We start from the raw sequence: 25,510 nt of genomic DNA, 5'->3' as shown, positions 1-25,510 counted from the left end.
GCAATGAAACCCAGGACCTTGTGCATGCAAGTCGGTGTGCTACATCATAGTTAAAATCAGACAGCCCTTGTTAGTAGTTTTTGGTTTTGTTTTATTTTGTTTTGCTTTTACCAGTTCTGGACCTGGGCACTGTCCTTGAGCTGCTTTTGCTCAAGACTAACACCCTACCACTTGAACCACAGCACCACTTCCAGTTTTTGCTGTTTATGTAGTACTGAGGAATCGAACCCAGGGCTTCATGCATGCTAGGAGTTTTCTGCTCTGGCTGGATTCCAACCATTATCCTCAAATCTCAGCCTCCTGAGTAGTTAAGATTACAGGCATGAGCCATTGGCATATTATCGGATCCTTCTGTGGACCTGCAGCAATAACTTGGAGCTGGTCTGTTTTATTTTCTGGGTTACTATCAACACTTGAGTTCCCCCTTCATAAAATGATTTCAGGGGCTAGTTGCTCTCCTGGGCCTTCATATTCACTTAAAAATAGCACCATAAGCCAGCGCTGGTGGCTCATGCCTGTAGTACTAGCTACTCAGGAGGCTGAGATCTGAGGGTCATGATTCAAAGCCAATCTGGGCAAGAAAGTCCATGAGACTTATCTCCAATTAACCACAAAAGGCCAGCTATGGAGTTGAACCTCAGGAGGTAGTGAGCTAGCCTTGAGGAAAAGAAGCTCAGGGACAGTGTCCAGCCCCTAAATTTAAGGCTCAAGACTTGCACACAGCAAAACAGCACCATAAAGAAGGGGGAGAGGGGCAGGGAAGGTGGCTCAGTGGCAGAGTGCTTGCCTTGCATGCATGAGGCCCTTGGTTTGATTCCTCAGCACCACATAAGCAGAAAAAAGCCGGAAGTGGTGCTATGGTTCAAGTGGTAGAGTGCTAGCCTTGAGCTGAAGAGCTGAGGGACAGCGCCCAGTTCCAGAGTTCAAGCCCCATGACAGACAAAAAAAAAAAGGGAGGGGGGGAGAAAGGTGTAACATTGACCAAGATGCACTGTACTCATAATCTGACTACTACAATTGAAACTCCTTTGTACAGCAATTTAATAATATTAAATATGTATGTATATATATATATATATATATATATATTTTTTTTTTTTTTTTTTTTTGTCGGCCGTGGGGCTTGAACTCTGGGACTGAGCGCTGTCCCTCAGCTCTTCAGCTCAAGGCTAGCACTCTACCACTTGAGCCACAACAGCACTTCCCATTTTCTGAATGGTTTATTGGCGATAAGAGTCTCACAGAGTTTCCTGCCCGGGCTGGCTTTGAACTGTGATCCTCAGATCTCAGCCTCCTGAGTAGCTAGGATTACAGGTGTGAGACACCGGCACCTGGCAATAAATATTTTTTAAAGCTAGAAACCAGTGGCTTATGCCACTGACCTCAGGAGGCTAAGATCATCATGGTTCAAAGATCATGGGTCAAAGTCATCCTGAACAGAAAAGTCTGACTCATATCCAATTACCTACCCAAAATTTTAAAGTGGTAGAACACCAGCCTTGATCAAAAAGCTAAGGGAGGGGCTGGGAATGTGGCTTAGTGGTAGAGTGCTTGACTAGCATGTATAAAGCCCTGGGTTCAATTTCTCAGACCATATACATAGAAAAGGCCAGAAGTGGTGCTGTGGCTCAAGTGGTAAAGTGCTAGCCTTGAATAAAGAAGGTCAGGAGCAGGGCGCCAGTGGCTCACTCCTCTAATTCTAACTACTCAGGAGGATGAGATCTGAGGATCATGTTTCAAAGCCAGCCTAGGCAAGAATGTTTGTGAGACTTTTTTTTGGTGGGTCATGGGGCTTGAACTCTGGGCCTGGGTGCTGTCCCTCAGCTCTTTAGCTCAAAGCTAGCACTCTACCACATGAACCACAGTGTCACTTGCAGTTTTCTGGTGGTTTATTGGAGATAAGAGTCTCACGGACTATCCTACCTGGGCTGGCTTTGAACCAAGATACTCAGATCTCAGCCTCCTGAGTAGCTAGGATTACAGGCGTAAGCCACCAGTGTCTGCCTGTGAGACTATTATCTCCAATTAACCACCAGAAAACTGGAAGTGGAGTTGTGGCTCAAAGTGGTTCAAAGTGGTAGAGCTCTAGCCCCATGACTGAAAAAAAAAAAGCTGCTGTGAATGTGGTTTAGTGGTAGAGTGCTTGTCTAGCATTCACGAAGCCCTAAGTTCTATTCTTCAGTACTACATAAACAGTAAAAGACAGAAGCGGTGCTGTGGCTCAAGTGGTAGAGTGCTAGCCTTGAGCAAAAGAAGCTCAGAGACGGGCTGGGAAGGTGGCTCAGTGGTAAAGCGCTTGCCTTGCATGCATGAGGCCCTGGGTTCGATTCCTCAGCACCACATAAGCAAAAAGAAAAAAGCTGGAAGTGGCGCTGTGGCTCAAGTGGTAGAGTGCTAGCCTTGAGCTGAAGAGCTGAGGGACAGCGCCCAGGCCCAGAATTCAGGCCCCACGACCGGACCCAAAAAAAAAAAAAAAAAGCTCAGAGACAGTGCACAAGCCCTGAGTTCAAGCCCCAGGACTGGCCCCCCAAAAAAGCTAAGGGACAGTTTCCAGGCCCTGAGTACTCTGTTCCCACATTATTTAGTCCATGGAGACTTAGACACTGGGAAGGCAGGTCCACTTAGTGTTCTTTAACCATTAATTGTGATATCATCCTCCCCTTTTCCTGCCTCTTTGTCCTCTGTACCCCCTGAGTGATGCCTCTTAGAGACAAGATGACTTAAGTAGGTTTCATTTTCCAACCCTCAATCCCAATGCTTCTTTTAAAAAGAAAGTATTTTAGCCAGGAGTTGTGGGGGTGTAACTGTAATCCCAGTACTCATGAGGCAGTAACTGTAGGACCACAAGTTAGAGGTCCACTAGGGCTTCATAATGATACCTTGTATCATACCTTGTATAGAAGAAGGAGGAGGAGGAGGAGGAGGAGGAGGAGAAGGAGGAGGAGGAGGAGGAGGAAGGAGGAGGAGGAGGAGGAGGAAGGAGGAGGAGGAGGAGGAAGGAGGAGGAGGAGGAGGAAGGAGGAGGAGGAGGAGGAGGAAGGAGGAGGAGGAGGAGGAAGGAGGAGGAGGAGGAAGGAGGAGGAGGAGGAGGAGGAAGGAGGAGGAGGAGGAAGGAGGAGGAGGAGGAGGAGGAAGGAGGAAGAGGAGGAGGAGGAAGAAGGAGGAGGAGGAGGAAGGAGGAGGAGGAGGAAGGAGGAGGAGGAGGAGGAGGAAAAAGAAGAAGAAGAACAACAACAACAACCACCTCCAGCTTTAATTACTTGTGAATCTCCAGCAGAAGCAGCAGCAGCAGCAGCAGCCAGGCACTGGTGGCTCACGCCTGTAATCTAGCTACTCAGGAGGCTGAGATCTGAGGATCACGGTTCAAAGCCAACCCAGGCAGGAACGTCCATGACATTCTTATCTCCAGTTAACCACCAAAAAACTGGAAGTGGCACTGTGGCTCAAGTGGTAGACCACTTGCCTTGAGCTGAAGAGCTCATGGACAGTGCCCAGGCCCAGAGTTCAAGCTCCTTGACCAACAAAAAAAGAAGAAGAATGGAAGGGAGGGAGAGCAGGAGAGGGAGGGGTGGGGAGGAGAGGGGTGGGGATGGGAGAAAGGCAAAGAAGAAAAAGAAAGAAAGAGAGAGAGAGGGAGGGAGGGAGGGGAAAGGAGGGAGGGAAGGAAGGAAGGAAGGAAGGAAGGAAGGAGGGAGGGAGGGAGGGAGGGAAGAAAGGAAGGAGGGAGGGAAGGAAGGAAGGAAGGGAGGGAGGGAAGAAAGGAAGGAGGGAGGGAGGGAAGGAAGGAAGGAGGGAAAGAGGAAAGGAAAGGGAAAAAAAGAAAACATTACATTCTGGGAGACCTCCTTTTACCATCCAGAAGTGACACTCAGGAATGTATGTCATAACTCTTGTTGGTATGGGACTATCTCTCCCAGTATCAAGCCCTAGCCCAATCAATGTCAAGCATTGTCATCATGGAGACAACCCAAATCTGCCTGCCGGGAATCCCGGAACACATCCCCAGGGCAGGTAGGAACAGGATCCATCTCTGTGGTTTTTACTTCCTTATCCCCACAACCCAGCACAAAATCCAGCACAAGAACTTGCATGCATTCAGGAGATAATTGCAGAGTGTACATTGTATTTCATGTGAATTACTGTCTTCATCCAGAAAGGGGGAAGCCAAAGTGCTAGGGGCCATGCCCTGCCACACAGGAATCATGCCCAGAAGCTCAACCTACTATGGGCCAATGAGTGCTTTAGTGCCTCCAGTCCTGATGGTGATGGCTGAGGACTGGGCAAAGGCCTCTCCAGCCTTCTCAGCTATGTACCTTTTGGGAATTTCAGAGGGCCTCAGTTCCCTCATCCACAAAGCAAAGATAATAATAGTAGTTAAAATTGTTGTGATGCTAAATGAGATCATCACTATTGAGTGATTAGGACAGGGTCTGACAAGTTATTAATTATTGCTTTGTCTGAAATAGCTGAGTACTATGGACAAAAGAACCATCATCTCAGGCTAGGAATGTGGCTTAGTGGTAGAGTGCTTGCCTAGCATGCAATACCACATAAACAGAAAAAAGCTGGAAGTGGCACTGTGGCTCAATGTGTGTGTGTGTGTGTGTGTGTGTGTGTGTGTGTGAGAGAGAGAGAGAGAGAGAGAGAGAGAGAGAGAGAGAGAGAGAGAGGGAGGGAGGGAGGAAGGGAGGGAGGGAAGAAGGGAGGGAGAGAGGGAGAAGGAAAAGGAGAAAGAGAAGGAGAAAGAGAACAGACAGACAGACAGACAGAGAGACGAACTGGGATGGGGAGGGAAAGGGAGATCCCTGGAATGAACCACAATGGTCATGGGGAGGGACTCACAGTGGATCAATTGTCCGGATTGGATCACTAAGGAAGGGTGGCCATCTTGCAACGTATTATTCTGTTTGTTGAGGGGAGAAGCCTGGCAAACCGTGAGAAATTTTCTGGTTGCTGAACTGTGAGCTGCCTGTTCATTCGCACACCCTGTCCTGTCCTCTCCGCTCCCATCTGCCTCAGGTGATCTCACACTCAGGTCAGCCCTCCATCCTCTCTCCTACCCATCACACTAACCTAGCTTACCCCAGACCCTCTGTTCTTCTAGTTTTTGGTGCTGGTCCTGGAGCTTGAATTCAGGGCCTGGGCTCTACCCCTGAGCTTTTGTGCTCAAGGTTGGCACTCTACCACATGTACTACAGTTCCACCGCCTGCTTTATATATATAGTTTTACTACAGATAAGAGTCTCACAAACTTTCCTACCTGGGCTGGCTTCAAGCTGTGATCCTCAGACCTCAACTTCCTGATTTGCTGGGATTACAGGTGTGAGCCACCAACTTCATGCTATTCCTCAATTATGAACCAACTCTCAAAGCACTGGGGCATGCAATTGATTTAGAAGCTGATCTTCTTGGGCTCTGATTGGTAGATGAAGGAATTCTTGTCTTTGTTATGTTACAAAAGTTGTGCAGTCTTCAGAATAGCATAGCCTTCTTTCCTGTGTACTGGAATCCCATTGGTCATTGCCAAGGGCAGCAGTGGCAGCAGTCCTTTGCTCCTGCTTGTAAGGGACTTTGGGAACTTTGGATGAAGGGTTCTAATACCACATCAGAGTATAGTCAATTCATCAATAAAAGACATTGCTTGCTGGGCACTGCCGGCTCACATCTATAATCCTAGCTACACAGGAGGCTGAGATCTGAGGATATAGGTGTGAAACCAGCCTGGTTAGGAAAGTCCATGAGACTATTATCTCCAATAAATCACCAAAAAGCTGCAAGTGGAGCTGTGGTCCTAGTGTTAAAAGTGTTAGCACCTAGGCCTTGAGTGCCGAAGATGGGCATGTGAGCCTGCATGCACCCACACATGCACACATACACACACATGCGCACGTGCACACACACACACACACACACACTTATAACAAGTCAGCACCTGTGGCTCATACCTATAATCCTAGTTACTCAGGAGGCTGAGATCTGAAGATAGCAGTCCAAAATCAGCCAGGGCAGGAAGCTCCATGAGTTATTTTCTTCAATTAACCAGCGATAAGCCAGAAGTAGAGCTATGGTGGAAGTGGCAAAGTGACAGCCTTAAGTGAAAAAGCTAAGGGACAGTATTCAGGCACAGAGTTCAAGCCCTAGAACTAACAACAACAAAAAACCTTACAAAAGTACTATTTTCATGGGCTGGGAAGGTGGCTCAGTGGTAGAGCGCTTGCCTTGCATGCCTGAAGTCCTGGGTTCGATTCCTCAGCACCACATAAGCAAAAAGAAAAAAGCCGGAAGTGGTGCTGTGGCTCAAGTGGTAGAGCGCTAGCCTGGAGCTGAAGAGCTGAGGGACAGCGCCCAGGCCCAGAGTTCAGGCCCCACGACCGGACCCAAAAACAAACAAACAAAAAAAAGTACTATTTTCAGAGGAATTATAAATACAGTTGTCTGTCAGTATCCCTGAGAGATTAGTTCCAGGAATCTGGTCCCCTAACATAACTGTGGCTGCTCAAGGCCTTATATAAAACTTTCCTAGCATCCACCTTCCCATATACTTTTTACACTATTTAATCCTAATATTATGTAATCCTAGCTACTCAGGAGGCTGAGATCTGAGGATCCAAGACAGCCTGGGCAGGAAAGTCCATGACAGACACATCTTATCTCCAATAGACTACTAAAAAAGCTAGAAGTGGAGATGTGGCCCCTGTGGTAGAGTGCTAGCCTTGGGCATAAAGAAGCTCAGATACAGCACCCAGGCCCTAAGTTCAAGTCCCAGGACTGGCACCAAAATAAATTATTAACAAAATATAAACATTATATAATGTTACATTGTATTGTTTAGAGAATGGCAATGAAGAAAAGACTTCACATAGAGCTCCCCTATGACCCAGCAATCCCACCTTTGGGCATTTACCCAGACGATCACGAACAAGGCCATACCAAATCTACCAGCACAACCATGTTTATCGCAGCATTATTCACCATAGCTAAGATATGGAACCAACCCAGATGCCCCTCAGTAGATGAATGGATCAAGCAAATTGTATATATATATATATATATATATATATATATGTATACGTATATATATATATGAATTCTATGCCTCCATCACAAAGAATGACATCGCTCCATTCGTTAGGAAATAGAAAAACTTGGAAAAAATTATATTAAGTGAAGTAAGCCAGGCCCAAAGAAACATAGGTCCCATAGTTTCCCTTATTTGCAATAACTAGTACATGTCTAGGACAAGCAGAAAAGGTCAAAAGCTATGTACACATGACCATATAAGATGATGTTAAATGAAATGAACCCCAAGACAGGGACACAAGTGGTTTTTCTTTCTTGCTATTGTTTTTAATGTACTTATAATGCACTATGTGATTCCTTTGTTTCTTTTGTATGTTCTTCCCCCATGGTATAGCCCCTGTTCTCACTGTATTAGATTCCAGTGTCCTGCATCTTGTATATACATTTTTATAACTTGGAGAAGGGAAGGGAAATAACAAAATTCTGAAATAAGGATACAGGTTGACCCATTGTAACAATGAGATGTACAAGACACTATGTTGAAAATGAACTTTACCACTTGGGGGGAGAGAGGAGTTGGGGAGGTGGGGAGGGATGGTAGGGGAAAAACAAAGGAGGTAACAATGCTCAATAGGAAATGTACTAATTACCCTACTCATGTAACTGTATTACTGTATTTTTACAATAAAAATATATATGAAAAAAGAAAAATGTCTGTACATATTCAACATACACATGATATTTTTGAGACAGAGTCACTAAAAAATCATTCTGTTTCCAGGCTGGCCTTGGAGTCACAAGTGTCCACTTCCACACCCAGCTCATAGAGGGGTAATTTTTATATTTTGTTACTGGGGAATGAACCTAGAGCTCATGCTTGCTAGGCAAGCAATCTACCATTTGCACTACATTCCCATCCCATAACTGTAGTGGGTGTGGGTGTGTGGGTGTGTGGGTGTGTGCAAGCGCGCGCGCACGCGTGCACACACACGTGCATATTCATTGGGGCTTGAACTCAGAGCCTGGACAGTATCCCTGAGCTTTCCTGCTCAAGTTTAGGACTCTACCACTTGAGCCACAGCTCCATTTTCAGCTTTTTGGTGGTTTATTAGACATTCCTGCCAGAGCTGGCTTTGAACTTTGACCCACTGGCACCTGGAATCATGATTTTCATTCTGATGCTTCTTCCACTTGTAGTACTCCACCTCCTGGAATATAAAATTCCTCACCACTGAAACTTGATCATGAAGATTTCACTCAGTCTACTGTGCACTGGTGACCTTTCATGTCTGTAGCTCCCATATCCAAGGATGCAGCCATTTGCAAAGTATAAACAGGTCTCTCCCCCAACCCCTGCCAGTTGTGGGGCTTGAACTCAGGGCCTGGGCACTGTCCCTGAGCTTCTTTTACTCAAAGCTAACACTCTATCACTTGAGCCACAGTGCCACTTCCAGCTTTTTCTGTTTATGTGATACTGAGGAACTGAACCCAGGGCTTCATGCATGCTAGGCAAGCACTCTACCACTAAGCCACATTCCCAGCCCCAAGTCTGTGAGTTTTTTTTTTTTTTTTTTGTCGGTCGTGGGGCTTGAACTCTGGGCTGGGTGCTGTCCCTCAGCTCTTCAGCTTAAGGCTAGCGCTCTTCCACTTGAGCCACAGCGCCACTTTCGGTTTTCTGGTGGTTTATTGGAGATAAGAGTCTCACAGACTTTCTTGCCTGGGCTGGCTTTGAGCCTAGATTCTCATATATCAGCCTCCTGAGTAGCTAGGATTACAGGCATGAGCCTGGCTAGTCTGAGATTTTTATCTACATTTAGCCACCAAAGCATGGAAGTGGAGCTGTGGCTCAACTGGCAAAGCACCAACTTTGAGCAAAAAAGCCAAGGAAAAGCATGAGGCACTCAGTTCAAGCAACAGTACTGGCACAATAAAAAGGGGAAAAAAAGATAAAACTGAGCCCAGAGATTAAATTATGGGCCTGGAGCAAATGACATAAAGTCAGGATTGTCTAATTCCATCCCCCACCACCATCTCTGTGATAATGAATTGTTACAGAAAATGTCTTTGTGGTTATTACACAACATGATGTACCATATCACCCCCAGAAAGAAGCAACTCACCATTTGTGGCTCAGGAATCTGACTCTAGGTCTCACACAAGATAGCCATCAAGGTGCCTGCTAGAGCTGGAACCTTCTCTGACACATACCTGGTGGAGGATAAGGCCCTGAGCTGATTTGTGGTGACTGACAGTTTCAGTTCCTTGAGGGTTGTTGGACTCAGGGTCTCTCCACTAAGCAACAAACAGCATATGACTACCAGCTTCATCAGAGAAGGCAAACAATAGGGTAAAAGGGAGTAGCAATGGAACAGGAAGAGGGTAGAGAGCAAGTCAGAATTCAGTCTTGGCACCAAATTATGGAAGCAACATCCCATCATTTGCTGAATTCTTCTCATTAGAAGCTGGCCACTAGACTCAGCCCACAGGCACAGGGAGGGTATTCCACAAGGTGTGAATGTCAGAACGCAGGATCTTTGGAAGCTAATACCTATAGTCTTCTTTATGGTTCTACTGTTTAAGTTTAAATTCCAACTGCAATAGTGGTATTCACTAGACACTATGTTGAAAATGAACTATATAACAACATATATGGCGTGCGCATGTGTGTGTGTGTGTGTGTGCATGCATCTGAGGGAAGCTAGGAGAAGGACACAGAATCAGAGGGAAAAGGGAAAATATACAACAGAGGGGCCCATCAGCTGCACTGGACATTGATGAAAACTAAGCAACTCAAAGGCAGTGATGGGAGGGAGGGAATGAATGAGAAAGAAAGAGGGAATGGCTAATACTAAGAAATGGAAAGAAATATACATATCACCTGATGTGGAAGAAATAATTGTATTGTCAAAGCTCATAGAATTCACAAACATTAGAGACCATTATAATGACCATTATAATTTGCCTGTGAAAGTTAAAATATGTTTGTGAATTTAAGTATCACTATGTCACAATACTGTGAAATTTGTGAAATTTATTAATCACTTAATCTCAATAAAAATTATTTTAAAAAAAAGAAAATGAACTATATAACTTGTGAGTGGGGACAGTATGGAAAAACTGGGAGAGAGTGAGGGAAGGGGTGACACTGTCCCCCCAAAAATGTAATTATGGGCTGGGAATGTGGCTTAGTGGTGGAGTGCTTGCCTTGCATGCATGAAGCCTGGGTTCAATTCCTCAGCACCACATAAGCAGAACAAGCTAGAAGTGGTGCTGTGGCTCAAGTGGTATAGAGTGCTAGTCTTGAGCAAAAGAAGCTCAGGGACAGTGCCCAGACCCTGAGTTCAAGCCCCAGTACTGGCAAAAAAAAAAAAAGAAATATAATCATTCCTTCACTTATGTAATTGTAACCCCTCTGTATATCACCTTTATAATAACAATACAAAAGTAAAAAGTTTAAAAAATGTTTAAATTCCCTGTGGCTCATTCTTATTAGAGTCACCAGGAATGGTAGTGAACACTTTGGTTTTTTGTTTTTTTTTGGGGGGGGAGGTCCAGTCGTGGGGCCTGAACTCTGGGCCTGGGCGCTGTCCCTCAGCTCTTCAGCTCAAGGCTAGCGCTCTACCACTTGAGCCACAGTGCCACTTCCGGCTTTTTTCTTTCTGCTTATGTGGTGCTGAGGAATCGAACCCAGGGCCTCGAGCATGCAAGGCAAGCACTCTACCACTGAGCCACCTTCCCAGCCCCTTGAGGCAATACTTTTTTTCATTGCTTTTTTTTTTGGCCAGTCCTGGGGCTTGAACTCCAGGTATAGGCACTGTCCCTGAGCTTCTTTTGCTCAAGCTAATGTTCTACCACTTGAGTCACAGTGCCACTTCCAGCTTTCTCTAGTTATGTGATACTGAGGAATTGAACCCAGGGCTTTGTGCATGCTAGGTAAGCACTCTATCACTAAGCCACATTCTCAGCCCCTTGTTTTGTTTAGTGTCGGTCCTGGGACTTGAATTCAGGACCCAGGTACTTTTCTTTCAATACATGGTACTGAACTTGTAATAATCCTGGGACTTACTACCCAAGTGCTTTGTCACTTGATCTATATTCCCAGTTCATTATTTAGGATGTGTCATTAAAAATTAATGGGCCAGTCCACCACCTAGTCAGAGGCTGTGTTCACCTCGGAGGTGAAGAAGATACAGCAGGAGATCATGAAGCCCCAGGAGCAGATGATCCTAGAGCCCTACGAGCGAGACCACACGGTAGTTGTGGGCATGTACAGGTCACCTCTAAAGGTGAAGAAATGAAGCTTCAGCTCCTGGCCTAGTTCTGAGCAATGTGTTGCTGCTGTTGCATGCGAGATTGTTTTCCTATTAAAAGACTCTCCTGAAAAGAAAAAAAAAGCCAGTGGGTCACACCTGTAATCTTAGCTACTTAGGAGGCTGAGATCTGAGGATTATGGCTGAAAGTCAACCCAGGCAGATTGTTTTGTTTTTTTTGTCCCTCAGTTCTTCAGCTCAAGGCAAGCGCAATACCACTTGAGCTACAGCGCCACTTCCAGTTTTCTGGTGATTTATTGGAGATAAGAGTTTCACGGACTTTCCTGCCTGGGCTGGGTTTGATCCGCAATCCTCAGATCTCAGCCTCCTGAGTAGCTAGTATTACAGGCGTGAGCCACCAGTGCCCAGCTAGGCAGATTCTTATACCCAGTTAACCAACATAACACAGGAAGTTTAACTGTAGCCCAAATGATAGAGAGTTAACTTTGAGAGAGAAACTAAGGGAGAGTGCCCAGGTCCTGAGTTCAAGCCCTGGGACCAGCACACAGGCACAAAAGAATCTTAGTTGCAACCAGACACCAATGGCTCACAACTGTTATCATAACTACTCAAACACCTGAGAACTAAGGATCCAGGTTTGAAGTCAGCCCAGGCAGAGAATCTTTATCACTAACAAACCTGCAAAAAGCTGAAAGTTTGACTCAAGTAGTACAGCATCAATTTTCTGGGGAAAAAAAAAAAAACCTAAGCAAGAGTTGGAAGCTCTGAATTCAAGTCCCAGTACTGGTACAAAAAAAATCTTAATTGGCCTTATTTGTAATTCAACAGTTGGGCAACTCTTCATTCTATAAGCAGAATAATTGTTTCAAAGAGCCAAGAAGAAGTTGGCTTATATACAGAGAAAGGCTAGAGAAATCAGAAACTAAGAAAGAGGCAAATACTAAAGCCAGGTGCAGTGACAATAGAAATCCTAAGAAGTGAGATAAGGGTGACCAAGTTTCCAGGCTAGTCCAATCAAAAACTTTGTAAGGCCCCCGCTTCTCTCTCCCTCTCTCTCTCCCTCTCTCTCTCTCTCTCTCTCTCTCTCTCTCTCTCTCTCTCTCTCTCTCTCTCTTTCTTTCTATCTTTTTCTTGACAGTCCTGGAGCTTGAACTCAGGGCCTGGAAAATGTACCTGAGTTTCTTTTGCTCAAAACTAGCGCTCTAGGCCTGGGAAGGTGGCTCAGTGGTAGAGCGCTTGCCTTGCATGCCTGAAGTCCTGGGTTCGATTCCTCAGCACCACATAAGCAGAAAGAAAAAAGCCGGAAGTGGCACTGTGGCTCAAGTGGTAGAGCGCTAGCCTTGAGCTGAAGAGCTGAGGGACAGCGCCCAGGCCCAGAGTTCAGGCCCCACGACTGGACACCCCCACCCCAAAAAAAAAAAACTAGTGCTGTACCACTTGAGCCACAGTGCCACTTCTGGCTTTTTCTGTTTATGTGGTACTGAGATTGAATTTAGGGTTTCATGCATGCTAGGCAAGCAATCTACCACTAAGCCACGTTCCTAGCCTCCAATTAACCACCAGATAACCAAAAGTGGAGCTGTGGCTCAGTGTGGCAGGGCTCTTGTCTTGAGCAAAAAAGCTCTAGGACAGTGCTCAAGCCTTGAGTTCAAGCCCCATGACCTAAATAAATAAATAAATAAAAGAATCTCATTGCCGGGCGCTGGTGGCTCAGCTTGTAATCCTAGCTACTCAGGAGGCTGAGATCTGAGGATCGAGGTTCAAAGCCAGCCCCGGCAGAAAAGTCCATGAGACTCTTATCTCCAATAAACCACTAGAAAACCAGAAGTGGTGCTGTGGCTCTAGAGGTAGAGCGCTAGCCTTGAGCTGAAGAGCTGAGGGACAGCGCTCAGGTCCAGAGTTCAAGCCCCATGACCGACCAAAGAAAAGAATCTCATTGATTTTCCTGTCCAAGCTGGCTTCAAACCATAATCCTGATCTCAGCCTACTTAGTAGCTAGGACTACATGCATGATCCACCAGGGTCCAGCTGAAGTTCTTTTTTTTCCCTCTGTGCTGGCAGTTGGGGATTGAATTCTGGGCCTTGAACTCTTTTTTTTTTTTTTTGCCAGTCCTGGGACTTGAACTAAGGGCCTGGACACTGTCCCTGAGCCCTTATACTCAAGGCTAGCACTCTACCACTTAAGCCACAGCACCACTTCTGGCATTTTCTGTTTATGTGGTACAGAAGAATCGAACCCAGGACTTCATGCCTGCTGGGCAAGTATGCTACCACCAAGCCACATTCCAAGCCCTCTGGCCCTTGCTCTCTTACTTGTCCTTTTCACTCAAGATTGGTGCTCTACCTCTTTTCACTCTGGAATGACAGAACTCCAACTGAGGATGACTATGGATGGAGCTGGGTGGGAAAATGCTTGCCTTGAATTTGCAAGGCCTGGTTTTGATTGCCAGTACCTTAGCAACAACAAAGTTACTCCTGAGAATACCCATAATTCAAGCATAGTTTAATGCTTTTATGAGGACAGACTTCATGACCCAATTACTTCCCTACATACCCTTCTCCAAATACCATTAGTCTGTGAATTTGGGAATTCAGTTTGCAACAGATGAACTTAAGGGGACATATTCAAGCCACAGAAATTCCCACGTGTTGAAGTATACTTTAATATTTGGAAATTGGATACAAGTGGAAAAGTAGCCAGAGATGCAGAAAGAAACTGTGGCTTGTGCTGGGAGATGAAAGGAGAGGGCAGAGACATGATTTCTAGTTAGGCAACATTGTTATTATCTGATTAATAGAAATCTCAAAGACAGGGGCTGGGAATATGGCTTAGTGGTAGAGTGCTTGCTTAGCATGCACAAAACCCTGGGTTCGATTCCTCAATACCTCATAAACAGAAAAGGCTGGAAGTGCTGTTGTGGATAAAGTGCTAGAGTGCTAGCACAGAGAAGCTCAGGAACAGAGCCCAGGCCCTGAGTTTAAGCCCCAGGACTGGCAAAAAAAATTGGGGGCTGGGAAGTTGGCTCAGTGGTAGAGTGCTTGCTTGCCTCGCATGCATGAGGCCCTGGGTTCAATTTCTCAGCACCACAGAAGCAGAACAAAGCCAGAGTGGCACTGTGGCTCAAGTGGTAGAGCGCTCGCCTTGAGCTGAAGAGCTGAGGGACAGCGGCCAGGCCCAGAGTTCAGCCCTCACGACCAACCAAAAACAATTGGAAGTGGCACTGTGGCTCAAAGGGTAGAACGCTCGCCTTGAGCTGAAGAGCTGAGGGACAGCGCCCAAGCCAAGTTCAAGCCCTACGACTGGCCAAAAAAAAAATTGTTTCTCCATTTCTTACAATTATATGTAAATCTACACCTAATTCAAAAATTTTAAGTTTAGGGCTGGGAATGTGTCTTAGTGGTAGAGTGCTTTCCTAGCATGCATGAAGCCCTGGGTTCGATTCCTCTGTACCTCATCAAAAGAAGAAGCCAGAAGTGGCACTGTGGCTCAAGTGTTAGTGTGCTAGCCTTGAGCACAGAGAGACTCAAGGACAGAGCCCAGGCACTGAGTTCAAGCCCCAGGACTGGCAAAAACAAAACAAAATATTTAAGCCAGGTGCTAGTGGCTCACACCTGTAATTCTAGCTACTAAGGAGGCTGAGATCTGAGGATCACAGTTCAAAGCCAGCCCCTGAGACTCCAATTAACCATCAGAGAACCTGAAGTGGAGTTATGGCTCAAAGTGGTAGGGGGCTAACCTTGAGCAAAAGAGCTCAGGGACAGTGCCCAGGCCGAGAGTTAACGTTCAGCTAAAAAATATTTCCAGTAAAATTCATAATTCAGGACCTTGTTTCCACAGTAACCTCTTCAATCTTTTACCATTAAAAGTAGTTTTTATTTTGTAAATAAAAGAGCTGAGGGGTGGAGTAGGGAAAAAGAAAGCAAAAGTCCCAGCCACCTACCTTCTCCAAAACTAAGCGACAGAAATGAACTTTCAAGGTATTTTAAGTCTGCCCCAGCCCCAGGCATCCTCAGCCCAAGCCCTAAATCAGACTCCTTAAGTCAATAAATACCTGAGGCCACAGCAAGCCAACTTCTAAGATCCACTCCTTAGCCTCCAGCTCTCCAGGGGTTAAAGAATTGAGTGCTGGGCCCATTTCCGCCAGTAGAAGGAAGGCACTCTCCCTTCACCCTCCCCTCCCTGGGCCGTAAGCAATCTGGGTCTTCCGAGGATCCGACTCCTGCTGCCAGAGCTTCCGAAGCTCCCGGATCCCTCCAGAGAAAACCGTGCTTGCTACCTGGGATGCTCCAAAGATCCCCAACCTGGCATAGAAGAAGCTCGACAGGATTTTTTGGCCAGGATGAGTCACTTCCGTTCACAAATTCCCTCCTCCGGAAGCAGGACCTGATGTAAACACCGGAGCCGGGCTTCAAGGCCCGGGAGGTCAGAAAACCGGGCCGCAGGCGGCACCGACAGCAAAGATCGGGTTCAGGGGAGGATTCGTGGAACAAAAGGAGAAAGGCGAGAAGCAACTAGAGCACGATCCCAGGGGTTGGTCCGCGTCGTGGGGAGAGGATGTCTTGTGGAGGGTGGGTTGGTATATGAAGAATCTGAGGCAGATGTATTGAAGGGAAACAACATTAGTCTTGGAAGAGAAGGAGGCATCCCAGGTAGGGTTTTGGGGTGGTGAGGGTATTTGGAGCACAGGTGTGGAAATTGAGTCTTGCAAGGTGGGGCTGTGTTGGAGTGAGATTGGCAGGAGGTCTTGGAGGGGGAGGTTTGGGCTCTTTGAGGATGAGCATTGGACCCGAGCACAGTCTTGGGATGATGTTAGAAGGGAGGATGTGAATCCTTAGGGAATGTGAACTAGCAAAGTAGCAAGTTTGAGAGGTGGAGCCTTTTCCTAGCTTGAGTGTGGGGTGGGGTAGCCCGAGAAAGGGTCAGGAGAGAGTAGATGCACCTTGGGGCAGGGTGTAGGGGAGGGGGTGGTAATCTAAAGGAGATAAGGTAGGGGAGTGGCTTACGTGATAGTGGGTTTAGCCTGTGGGAAGGGATGCACTTAAGGGATTTTGTATAAAAGAGTTCCTGGTAGGTCAGGTCTTTAGTTCCTGAGGGGTCATCACAGAAGAAGGCTCTTGGAAGGGCTGGGAAGGGGTCTTTGGCTTGGTGGAGAGGATAGCAGTGAGTGGCAGGCTACAGCAGTCTCGGGAAGGTGGGGGTTCTTGACCTCCTTCCTATTTACTGGCAAGTGAAGTTGAAGACTGGATTGAAGCTTTGAAAATGACAAACAGGTAGGGAGTGGTTCCAGGCTATGTCAGGTTTGGGAGCCAAGACTGACTTGGAGTAAGGAAGAGAGATTCCCCCATTGCATCCTAACCAGTCAGTAAGGGCTGGTGTCTAAGCAGGAGGTGATGCAGGAAGGGGCAGTTCCAGTTAATTGTTGGCCTGGATCTGGGGTTACTCAAGTGAGAAAATGTGAGGTTCTTGTCTAGCTATTCAGTTGGTGGTGTTGGTAACTTTGAGCAGAGACTCTAGGACACCTCCATGATTTTTGTTTTTTTTGGTCGTGGGTCTTGAACTCTGGACCTGGGCACTGTCCCTGAGTTCTTCAGCCCAAGGCGAGAGCTCTAGCACTTTGAGCCATACCACCATTTCCCGTTTTCTGCTGGTTAATTGGAGATGGCAGTGTCATGGGTTTTCCTGCCCAGGCTGGCTTTGAACTGTGATCCTTAGATCTCAGCCTCCTGAGTAGCTAGGATTACAGGCATGAGCCACCAGCACCTGGCTCCATGATTGTTTTGTCTTCTTTACAGACCGGCAAAGAAGTCAGCCGAGTCGGAAAGAGAAAGCGACTTGTGGACAGAAGTCTCTAGTGCTTGGAAAATCATCTCAACTGTATCCTATTTGTGTATGCGACAGCAATTCTGGAACATGTCTCAGCCACTTCGAGGAGTAACCAGCCTACGGTTTAACCAAGATCAAAGTAAGAGAGGCTTGCACTGGTATTCTTGTGGGAGGGAAGGGGGAAGGGAAGAAGGGCCCATCTTCTCCCTTGAGCATGTCTAAAGCAGTCAGATTCCTTTTATCTCCAGGCTGTTTTTGCTGCGCCATGGAAACAGGTGTGCGAATCTACAATGTGGAGCCACTGATGGAGAAGGGGCATCTGGGTGAGCTGGGAGTGGGAAGCAGTGTTGGCAGAAGGGCCAGACATGGTTAGGCACTTCCACTGACACCTTGGTCCCTGTCCAGACCATGAACAGGTGGGCAGCATTGGCCTGGTAGAGATGCTACACCGCTCCAACTTGCTGGCCCTGGTAGGCGGTGGTGGCAGCCCCAAGTTCTCAGAGATCTCAGGTAAGTGCCCAGCCTGTCCTTGGCCCAGATGCCCTGAATTCCTGGCTTCCCACAAACACCCAGAGGCACTGACAGATGAAGGTGTCAGCACCTCAGAGTCCCACAGTGAGGCCCACAGTTGAAAAGTCACAAATCTTATAACTCTAGCACCTTAGTGTTATGTTATCATGCAAAAAAAAAAAAAAACATTGGCACCCTAGCACAAGTGGCGCTATGTGTGGCTCAAGTGGTAGAGTGCTAGCCTTGAGCAAAAAGAAGCTCAGGGGCAGTCCCCAGGCCCTGAGTTCAAGCCCCAGGACTGACAAACAAAAGTTATTGGAGCTGGGTTCCTCCAGGGGCTCCTGCCTTTAATCCTAGCTACTTAGGAGGCCAACATCTGAGGATCACAGTTTGAAGCCAGGTCAGGAAGAAAATCTGTGAGACACTTTATTTTCAAATTAACCACCAAAAAGTGAGAAGTGGAGCTGTAGCTCAAGTGGTAGAGCACTATCCTTGGGCAAAAAAAGGATCAAGGACAGTGTCCAGGTCCTGAGTTTTGAGCCCCAGGACCAGCAGAGAGAGAGAGGACACCAAAAAACAGTTAATGGGCCTGGAGGTGGTATAGCACTTGCCTGACATGCACAAGGCCTTGGATTGGGTTCCTATAATGACAAAAACAAAGCAAGAGCACTTATTGAGTACCCTTTGTATGCCATTTCCTTAACTATGGAGCACATACTGTGCAGCAGATACTTTTCTGAGCAGTCTACATATAGTAATTTCTCACACTAACTCCATGTGGAAGGAAGTACCATCCCATCCTCCCTTATGTTTTGCAGTGCTAGGGATGGAACCCAGGGCATTGCACATGCTAAGGATATGTTCTGCCATTAAGCCATGCCCCCAGCCCTCATTATCCCCATTTGGACCTATGAGGAAATGGGTAGGGAGGGTAAGTGACTTATCCAAGCTCACACAGCCAATATGTTTCCAAATCTTGGAGCCATCTCTCCAACACCCCCTTGACCTGGGCCTCAAGTGCCATCTGCTTTTAAGGGGTTTGCCTGTTGATCCCACCACAACATGGCAAGAGTTACCTAGGTGAGTCACAGAGCCCTAGAATTCCTCTTAGAAATCTCCTGGGGTATAACTGGGACTCTGGAGGCAGAAATAACTACTGAGGGGCAAGTTCCAGGCCTGGGAATGAATCTATCTATTTGTTCATGGACTAATTCCTTATCCAGACATTCAGCCCCTTCAACCCTTGTCTCATCTCCAAATGATAGCCTTTCTAGAACCCATTCTCTCAGACATTGAGTCTTTAAGTATTCATTCTGGGTAATGCTCACATTGAATGTTTAGAGAAATGCCAGGTGAGTGAGTTGAAGCCCTGTGGGGAATAGAGGTGGGTCCTGAGTCACCAGGGCTGCCCCTCACCTTAAACCTTGGCCTTGGCCAACCTACCCACCTGCCCGGCAGTGCTGATATGGGACGATGCCCGGGAGGGCAAGGACTCCAAGGACAAGCTGGTGCTGGAGTTCACCTTCACCAAGCCAGTGCTGGCTGTACGCATGCGCCATGACAAGTGAGCTTAAGGAAGACTGGGGTGGGGGGGAAGAGTCCCAACAGCAAGTGAGAGTCTTACCTGGACAGCTACCCTCTCTCTTCATGGCCATCCTGTATCATGTGACACCTGCAGGATCGTGATCGTGCTGAGGAACCGCATCTATGTATACTCCTTCCCTGACAATCCCCGAAAGCTATTTGAGTTTGACACCCGAGACAACCCCAAAGGTGAGAGGACTCTTGATATGCATGTGTAATGGTAGGAGACTGGGTATAGGACAGAGATGAGTGAAAAGAATGGGTACATGCTGGGAAAAAGACAGGAAGAGAGACACCCTGCACAGAGTGTGCTAAGAGATTCAGTCCATTCCATCCCTCAGTTCCTGCTCCCCATCCTTGGCCCTGCCCTGGGTGCCCCAGATGACAGAGCATAAAACATCTGGTGAGGATATAGGTGGATGTGTCGGGAAGCTGTCAGAACAGCTTATTAGGAGCTACAACTTTTTAGAGGGGGTTGTTGAAGTCTGGCCTTTCTCTAGCTCCATTCTGAGACCCTGGCTGGCCCTCCATCCCCTTTACTTGCTCACCTCCACTTCATCCTCACTCTAGGACTTTGTGATCTCTGCCCCAGCCTGGAGAAGCAACTGCTAGTGTTCCCAGGACACAAATGTGGAAGTCTACAACTTGTGGTACGCCCTCCAGTGGGCAAAGGGTGGAGAGGAAGGTGGCAAGGCTGGCTCTCCCTGAGGACTCTTAGCCCCCTCTCAAGCCCAAAGTGTTCTTTCCTACTCCAGGACCTGGCAAGCACAAAGCCTGGCACTTCCTCTGCTCCATTTACCATCAATGCCCATCAGAGTGATGTGGCCTGTGTGTCTCTGAATCAGCCAGGCACAGTTGTAGCCTCAGCCTCCCAAAAAGGCACCCTCATTCGCCTTTTTGACACCCAGTCCAAGGAGAAACTGGTGGAGCTGCGCCGAGGCACTGACCCCGCCACCCTATACTGGTGAGCACAGGATCTATGTGGTGGGCTGGTGGCCTCACATCACATGTCACATGGGCATCGCTGTTGATCTGTTTTCCAGCATTAACTTCAGCCATGACTCCTCCTTCCTCTGTGCTTCCAGTGATAAGGGCACTGTCCATATCTTTGCCCTCAAGGATACCCGCCTCAACCGCCGCTCTGCGTGAGTACTCCCTTCCCCATTCTGTGGCATCTCCAACCCTCTGATCATGTACCATACCTTGGCTTACTCAGTGCTGCCTGCAGGCTGGCTCGTGTGGGCAAGGTGGGCCCTATGATTGGGCAGTACGTGGACTCTCAATGGAGCCTGGCGAGCTTTATTGTGCCTGCTGAGTCAGCTTGCATCTGCGCCTTTGGTCGCAATACTTCCAAGAATGTCAACTCTGTAATTGGTGAGTAGGAATAGCCTCTTGGTTAGGGGGAAATGAATGGGTAAAAGTGAAGGTTAGACCTATAAGAATTTGAGGGTGCCAGGGGCTGGTGGCTCACTCCTATGTTCAGGAGGCTGAGATCTGAGAATCACAATTTGAAGCCAGCTCAGGAAAGGATGTCCAACTAACCAGCAAAAAGCTGCTGGAAGTGGAACTGTGATTCAAGTGGTAGAGCAATAACTTTGAATGGAAAAGCTAAGGGACAGTGCCCAAGCCCTGAGTTCAAGCCCTAGTGCTGGTGTACGCACACAAAGAATTTGAGAGCTATCAGAAGGTAGAGAGAGGTGGCTCAACTCCATCATGGATCAGTAAAGGGTATATGGCACTTGGGTAAAGTCCCCAGGCCATGGGGCAGGTGAGAGAATTGGTTTGTGATTACTGCTTTGGCAGCCCTTAAACTTTTACCATTTCTTTCTCCCCCAGCCATCTGCGTAGATGGGACCTTCCACAAGTATGTCTTCACTCCTGATGGAAACTGCAACAGAGAGGCTTTTGACGTGTATCTTGACATCTGTGATGATGATGACTTTTAAGGACCCTGGGGGCTGTGCTAGGAACCTGCAATAGCACACTTCAGAGCCTGAGTTGGGGAATGGGGGAAAGTCCTGTGGAAGCCACCAGCCAGCAAACGTTAATGAGGCCTGAGCCCACCCTCCACTCAAGCAGAGCTATGTCTATATAAATAGCTCACTTCCCCCAGAGCATTTTTTTATGACTGTGCCCATAGGGCCAGACTAGGAACCCGGGAGATAGCAGAATCCCTGGGGCTCCCAGCCTGGAGAAGATTGCCAGGGACCTAAAGAAAATGTCCCTAATCCAACCTGGGGATTTTAAAGCTTACCAGGAAGACATTTATGATGTGATGAATTGAATAAAAGGCCCTCTACGGCAGTTACGTCTTGACCTCAAGGGTGGGGCATGGGGTTTCCCGGGGAGGGAGGGGTGGCGGTCGGGGAGCCTAACAGGAAGTACATCTAGCTCGGGTCCTTCCAACAATCGCGGCTACCTTAATCTCTGCCTGTTTGGCTACTATATGCTTGGGCCATCAGCAACGCCCTGTACCGTCCCCTGCGGTTTATCTGCTCGGAGACAGCGAAAGTTTGAGTTCAGAATGTCCCTCGCCGCATGAAGGCTTGATTTCCCGGCAGACCTTGTTTGTGGTAAATTAGATGGCAAGCTATTGGCTTTTCTGGTTATGTGAGCGGGCGCGCCTGCGCAGTGCACATGTTTTGTTCGTCACGCCCAGCTTCCATTTCCCTTTATGCTTCGCGGTGCCGCGAGGTGTGATGGGTAGTGTAGTCCGGACTGCCCTTCGGGCTGGTCCAGCAACCCGCAGGATGTCGGAGGTGCGGCTGCCACCGTTGCGAGCCTTAGACGACTTTATTTTGGGGTCAGCGCGTCTGGCGGCTCCGGATCTACGCGACCCTCAGCGATGGTGCCACCGTGTCATCAACAATCTCCTCTACTACCAAACCAACTACCTTCTCTGCTTTGGCATCGGCCTCGCTCTGGCTGGGTGAGGGAGGGAGGTAGCGATTGATTAGCTGGGGACGCCAGCAGGGCATGGAGGGTGGTCACGGGTCCAGAAATGGGAACCTAAGAAAAATGCTAGGCCAAGAAGGGTGAGTTTGAAAGGAATAGAGGGTCCGAGGGACTTGAAAGAGACAGATCTTGGTTTGTTGGAAGTGCCGGCGTTGGGGTGGCAGAGGGAAGGGGAGGGAGAGGAGGAGATTGTGGGAAGGGAAACCTGGGTAGGTTGGAGAAAAGTGTGAGACTGAAGGGGAAAGTGAGCTGGGAGGTTGGATCTCGATGTAAGATCCTGAGAATACCTAGGAGATGAGGTGATCTGACCCTAATCTTAGGGTCAGATTAAGGCAGCTATGGAGAATTGAGGACAGTGACAGGGATGAAAATGTAAATTTGAAGGGCTTTGGAAGGTGGGGTTGTGGAGAATCTGGTGTTAGAGGGAAGATGGGCTATGATTGAACATGCTTGGAGCAGGTTCCTTTTGGGGAACTTGGACCCAGAGGAATGACCTGGGTTGAGAAGCCTAAGACCAGAGATAGATGAAGGATCTGTAGGAGGCACCATGGGCAGGGCTGGAAGAGTGGAATGGAAGCCTGGTGCCGGTGGCACATACCTGTAATTCTATCTCCTCAGGAGGCTGAGATCTGGGGATCACAATTCAAAGCCTGGGCAGGAAAGTGAGACTCATCTCCCATTAACCACCAAAAAACCAGTAATAGAGCTGCCACTCAAGTGATAGAGCACTAGTCTTGAGCAAAAGAAGCTCAGGAACAGCGTCCAGGACCTAAGTTGAAGCCTCAGGACCAGCATACACTAAGAAAAAAAAAGAGGATGGAAAGCCTAGAGGGGGAGCTTAGAAACTATGCAAGGGAGGGAGGAATGTGCCTGGACCTGGGAGGTGGGAAATATGTGTTAACTGAAGGCCTGGCTGAGGGATCTGTAGGAGTTTGGCCCAAGTGGGGGACATTGGAATAAGGAGAGGATACTGGAGGAGTCCTGCTCATATAGAATAGGAAGAAAAAAACAGCCTCAGGAAGCTCAGAGCTGAGGGTCGTGGTTCAAAGCCAGCCTGGGCTGACTGAGTCATAAGACTCCTATCTCGGGCTGGGATGTAGCTCAGTGGCAAAGCGCTTGCCTAGAAAGTGCAACATCCTGGGTTCAAGCCCCAGTACCAAAAAAGAAAAGACAAAAAAAAAGACTCCTATCTCAAATGACTCAGGAAAAGCCAGAAGTGGAACTGTTTGCTTAAGTGGTAGAGCACTAGCCTTGCGCCAAAGAAGCTCAGGGACAGTGCCCAGGCCCTGAGTTCAAGCCCCAGGACTGGCATTAAAAAAAAAAAAAGGGAAAAGAGAAGTATTGGGAGCCTACAATGTTTAAGTGGGATGAGAGGACCTGGGATAGAGACCTCAGGAAGATGGAATTATAGGACTGGTATGGAAGAAATGAGAGTCCATATAAACCACTGGAGGATAGGGCCTGTCCTTGGCAAGGGTGGGTGAGAATTTGCCAGGCTGGAGGATCCAGAGACAAGGTTCCAAAATTCTTGGGGCCCAGGATCTGCTGGATGGTGAGGCTAGCTTCGTTCCTTTGTTCCCACAGGTACTTGCGTCCTCTGTACACACTCCTGAGTGCGCTGATAATCCTTGTGTCTCTGGGTGTGCTGGTGTGGGCTGCTGAGACCCGCATTGCCGTGCGCCGCTGCCGTCGCAGTCACCCAGCCGGCTGCCTGGCTGCAGTGCTTGCTGTAGGCTTCCTTGTTCTCTCGGCTGTAGGAGGCGCTTGCACCTTCCTGCTCAGCATCGCCGGGCCAGTGCTTCGTGAGTCTCTACTACTTAATAGTTGGATAAATGGTCAGCACAAGTTTCAAGAAGCTAGGCTCACCCTATGCTGGGGTTCCTGAGCTGAGAGGGAGGTTGGAAACCCAGGAGCACAAGCAAGCCTCCCTTAAAAGTGTCTTCTTAGGCTTCACTCCCTCTTTCTGGGGACACTCCTATTATTACCAGCTTTTCAGATCTAGTGTTATGTGCCTTTAAACTGGCCTAGGCTATTGGTCATCTTTCCTGACCATGTCCCATTTGCAGAACAAATTACTGGGTCACACTCTCAGGACTGGTATCCTGGGCACTCACCACTCTTTTGACCTATCTTTACACCAATTCCTTTTTGTGGGCCCCCAACTAGCAGCAAGGTAAGGCTCCATTCCACTGATCCTACTTCTCTTGATATTGCCCACAGTGATCCTGGTGCATGCCTCTCTGCGCCTGCGCAACCTTAAAAACAAGATTGAGAACAAGATTGAAAGCATTGGTCTCAAGCGGACACCAATGGGATTGCTACTTGAGGCGTTGGGACAAGAGCAGGAGGCTGGATCCTAGGTGCCTGGTGTCTGGATCCAGGAACTGAGCAGCTCCCACCCCCCAACCCATATCCGAAACTGAGCCCTTTCCCATTCTTTAAAATAGGAGCCTAGAGCCCCTTGTTAGTTAGAAAACAGGACATCCCACTCCAAAACAAAGATGTCCTTCATACCCAAACCCCTATTACCTAGGGACCAGAGTCTTCCCCAACCCTGAATTTGTGACCCAGAGCTACGTATATCCAGCTCCCAAATTAGTTTGAGATTAGAGTATCCATGGCAAATCACAAATGGTGAAAACAGTGATACTCCCTTAACCAAATCTGGGACTCTAATTAGTCTTCCATGTTTAACCCCAAAGCTGAAGCCCAAGCAGGGCATTCTCAAATCTTAAACCTGGACTAAGGCTTTTCCAGACCCTACCCCAGTTTAGAACCCAAGTGAACATAACAGAATCTTAAACCCAAGTCCCAAGTGTCCTCAGCTGGGTGAACTGAGGTATCCTGACCTTGTTGAACCCTTGGTCCCAGGTGACCCCTAAACCTCATCAGTCCTAGAAGCCTTCCTCTATCTCTGCTTAGAGATTTTGCTCTTTCTTCCTGTGTTCCACAATGTCTAGGACCAAGGGCCAGGGATAGCCCCAGCTGGGAATGGGGCACATTTATCAGTGTTGCTGCAACAATAAAGTGTTGCATTTCTTCAGCCAGTTTGGCCTCTGTGGTGAAGTCATTGCACCTTTCAAAGATCAGTAGCCTGCTTTTCAGTTCTGCTAGATTATACATGACTGGGTTCTGCCAAGTGTATAGACCATTAATCAAACCTGTTACCTCTGGGTCAGCATTGAAACACAGGAAGAGGGCTGGAGGTATAGCTCAGTGGTAAATCACTTGTCTAGCAGGCTCTGAGTTCAATCTCTGGCACTAATGAATACGCAATTTTTTTAAACACACAGAGATTAAACAGGACAGAGTATGTACAGTCAGTTGGATACTAAAAAGAAGAAAA

General features: G+C 47.7%; 2 protein-coding genes across 3 annotated transcripts; both read left to right on the top strand.

Moving 5' to 3' along the window:
- The first annotated feature begins 15,466 nt into the window (after nucleotides 1–15,466).
- Wdr45 (WD repeat domain 45) lies at nucleotides 15,467–21,506 on the top strand. 2 transcript variants are annotated; one of them, XM_042669267.1, is made up of 11 exons: nucleotides 15,467–15,822; nucleotides 17,085–17,254; nucleotides 17,364–17,438; nucleotides 17,521–17,625; nucleotides 19,084–19,189; nucleotides 19,304–19,398; nucleotides 19,780–19,859; nucleotides 19,965–20,173; nucleotides 20,253–20,354; nucleotides 20,438–20,583; nucleotides 21,046–21,506. In XM_042669267.1, the coding sequence occupies exons 2-11, from the start codon at nucleotides 17,182–17,184 to the stop codon at nucleotides 21,153–21,155; spliced, it is 1,101 nt and encodes a 366-aa protein (XP_042525201.1). In that variant the 5' UTR covers nucleotides 15,467–15,822; nucleotides 17,085–17,181; the 3' UTR covers nucleotides 21,156–21,506. The 2 variants fall into 2 exon arrangements, with proteins under 2 accessions (XP_042525201.1, XP_042525202.1); XM_042669268.1 differs by having other exon boundaries at nucleotides 15,684–15,813.
- A 403-nt stretch (nucleotides 21,507–21,909) lies between these two features.
- On the top strand, nucleotides 21,910–25,211 carry Praf2 (PRA1 domain family member 2). The gene is made up of 3 exons (XM_042669227.1): nucleotides 21,910–22,138; nucleotides 23,749–23,966; nucleotides 24,385–25,211. Exons 1-3 carry the CDS (start codon nucleotides 21,960–21,962, stop codon nucleotides 24,522–24,524), a joined length of 537 nt encoding a protein of 178 aa, XP_042525161.1. The 5' UTR covers nucleotides 21,910–21,959; the 3' UTR covers nucleotides 24,525–25,211.
- Nucleotides 25,212–25,510: the final 299 nt, after the last annotated feature.

The sequence above is a fragment of the Dipodomys spectabilis genome, unplaced genomic scaffold (assembly GCF_019054845.1).
Source record: "Dipodomys spectabilis isolate Male_0828 unplaced genomic scaffold, ASM1905484v1 ptg000492l, whole genome shotgun sequence".
Taxonomy (NCBI): Eukaryota; Metazoa; Chordata; class Mammalia; order Rodentia; family Heteromyidae; genus Dipodomys; species Dipodomys spectabilis.
Note: the sequence above shows the minus strand (reverse complement) of the source record. Positions and strands in the feature narration are given on the sequence as shown.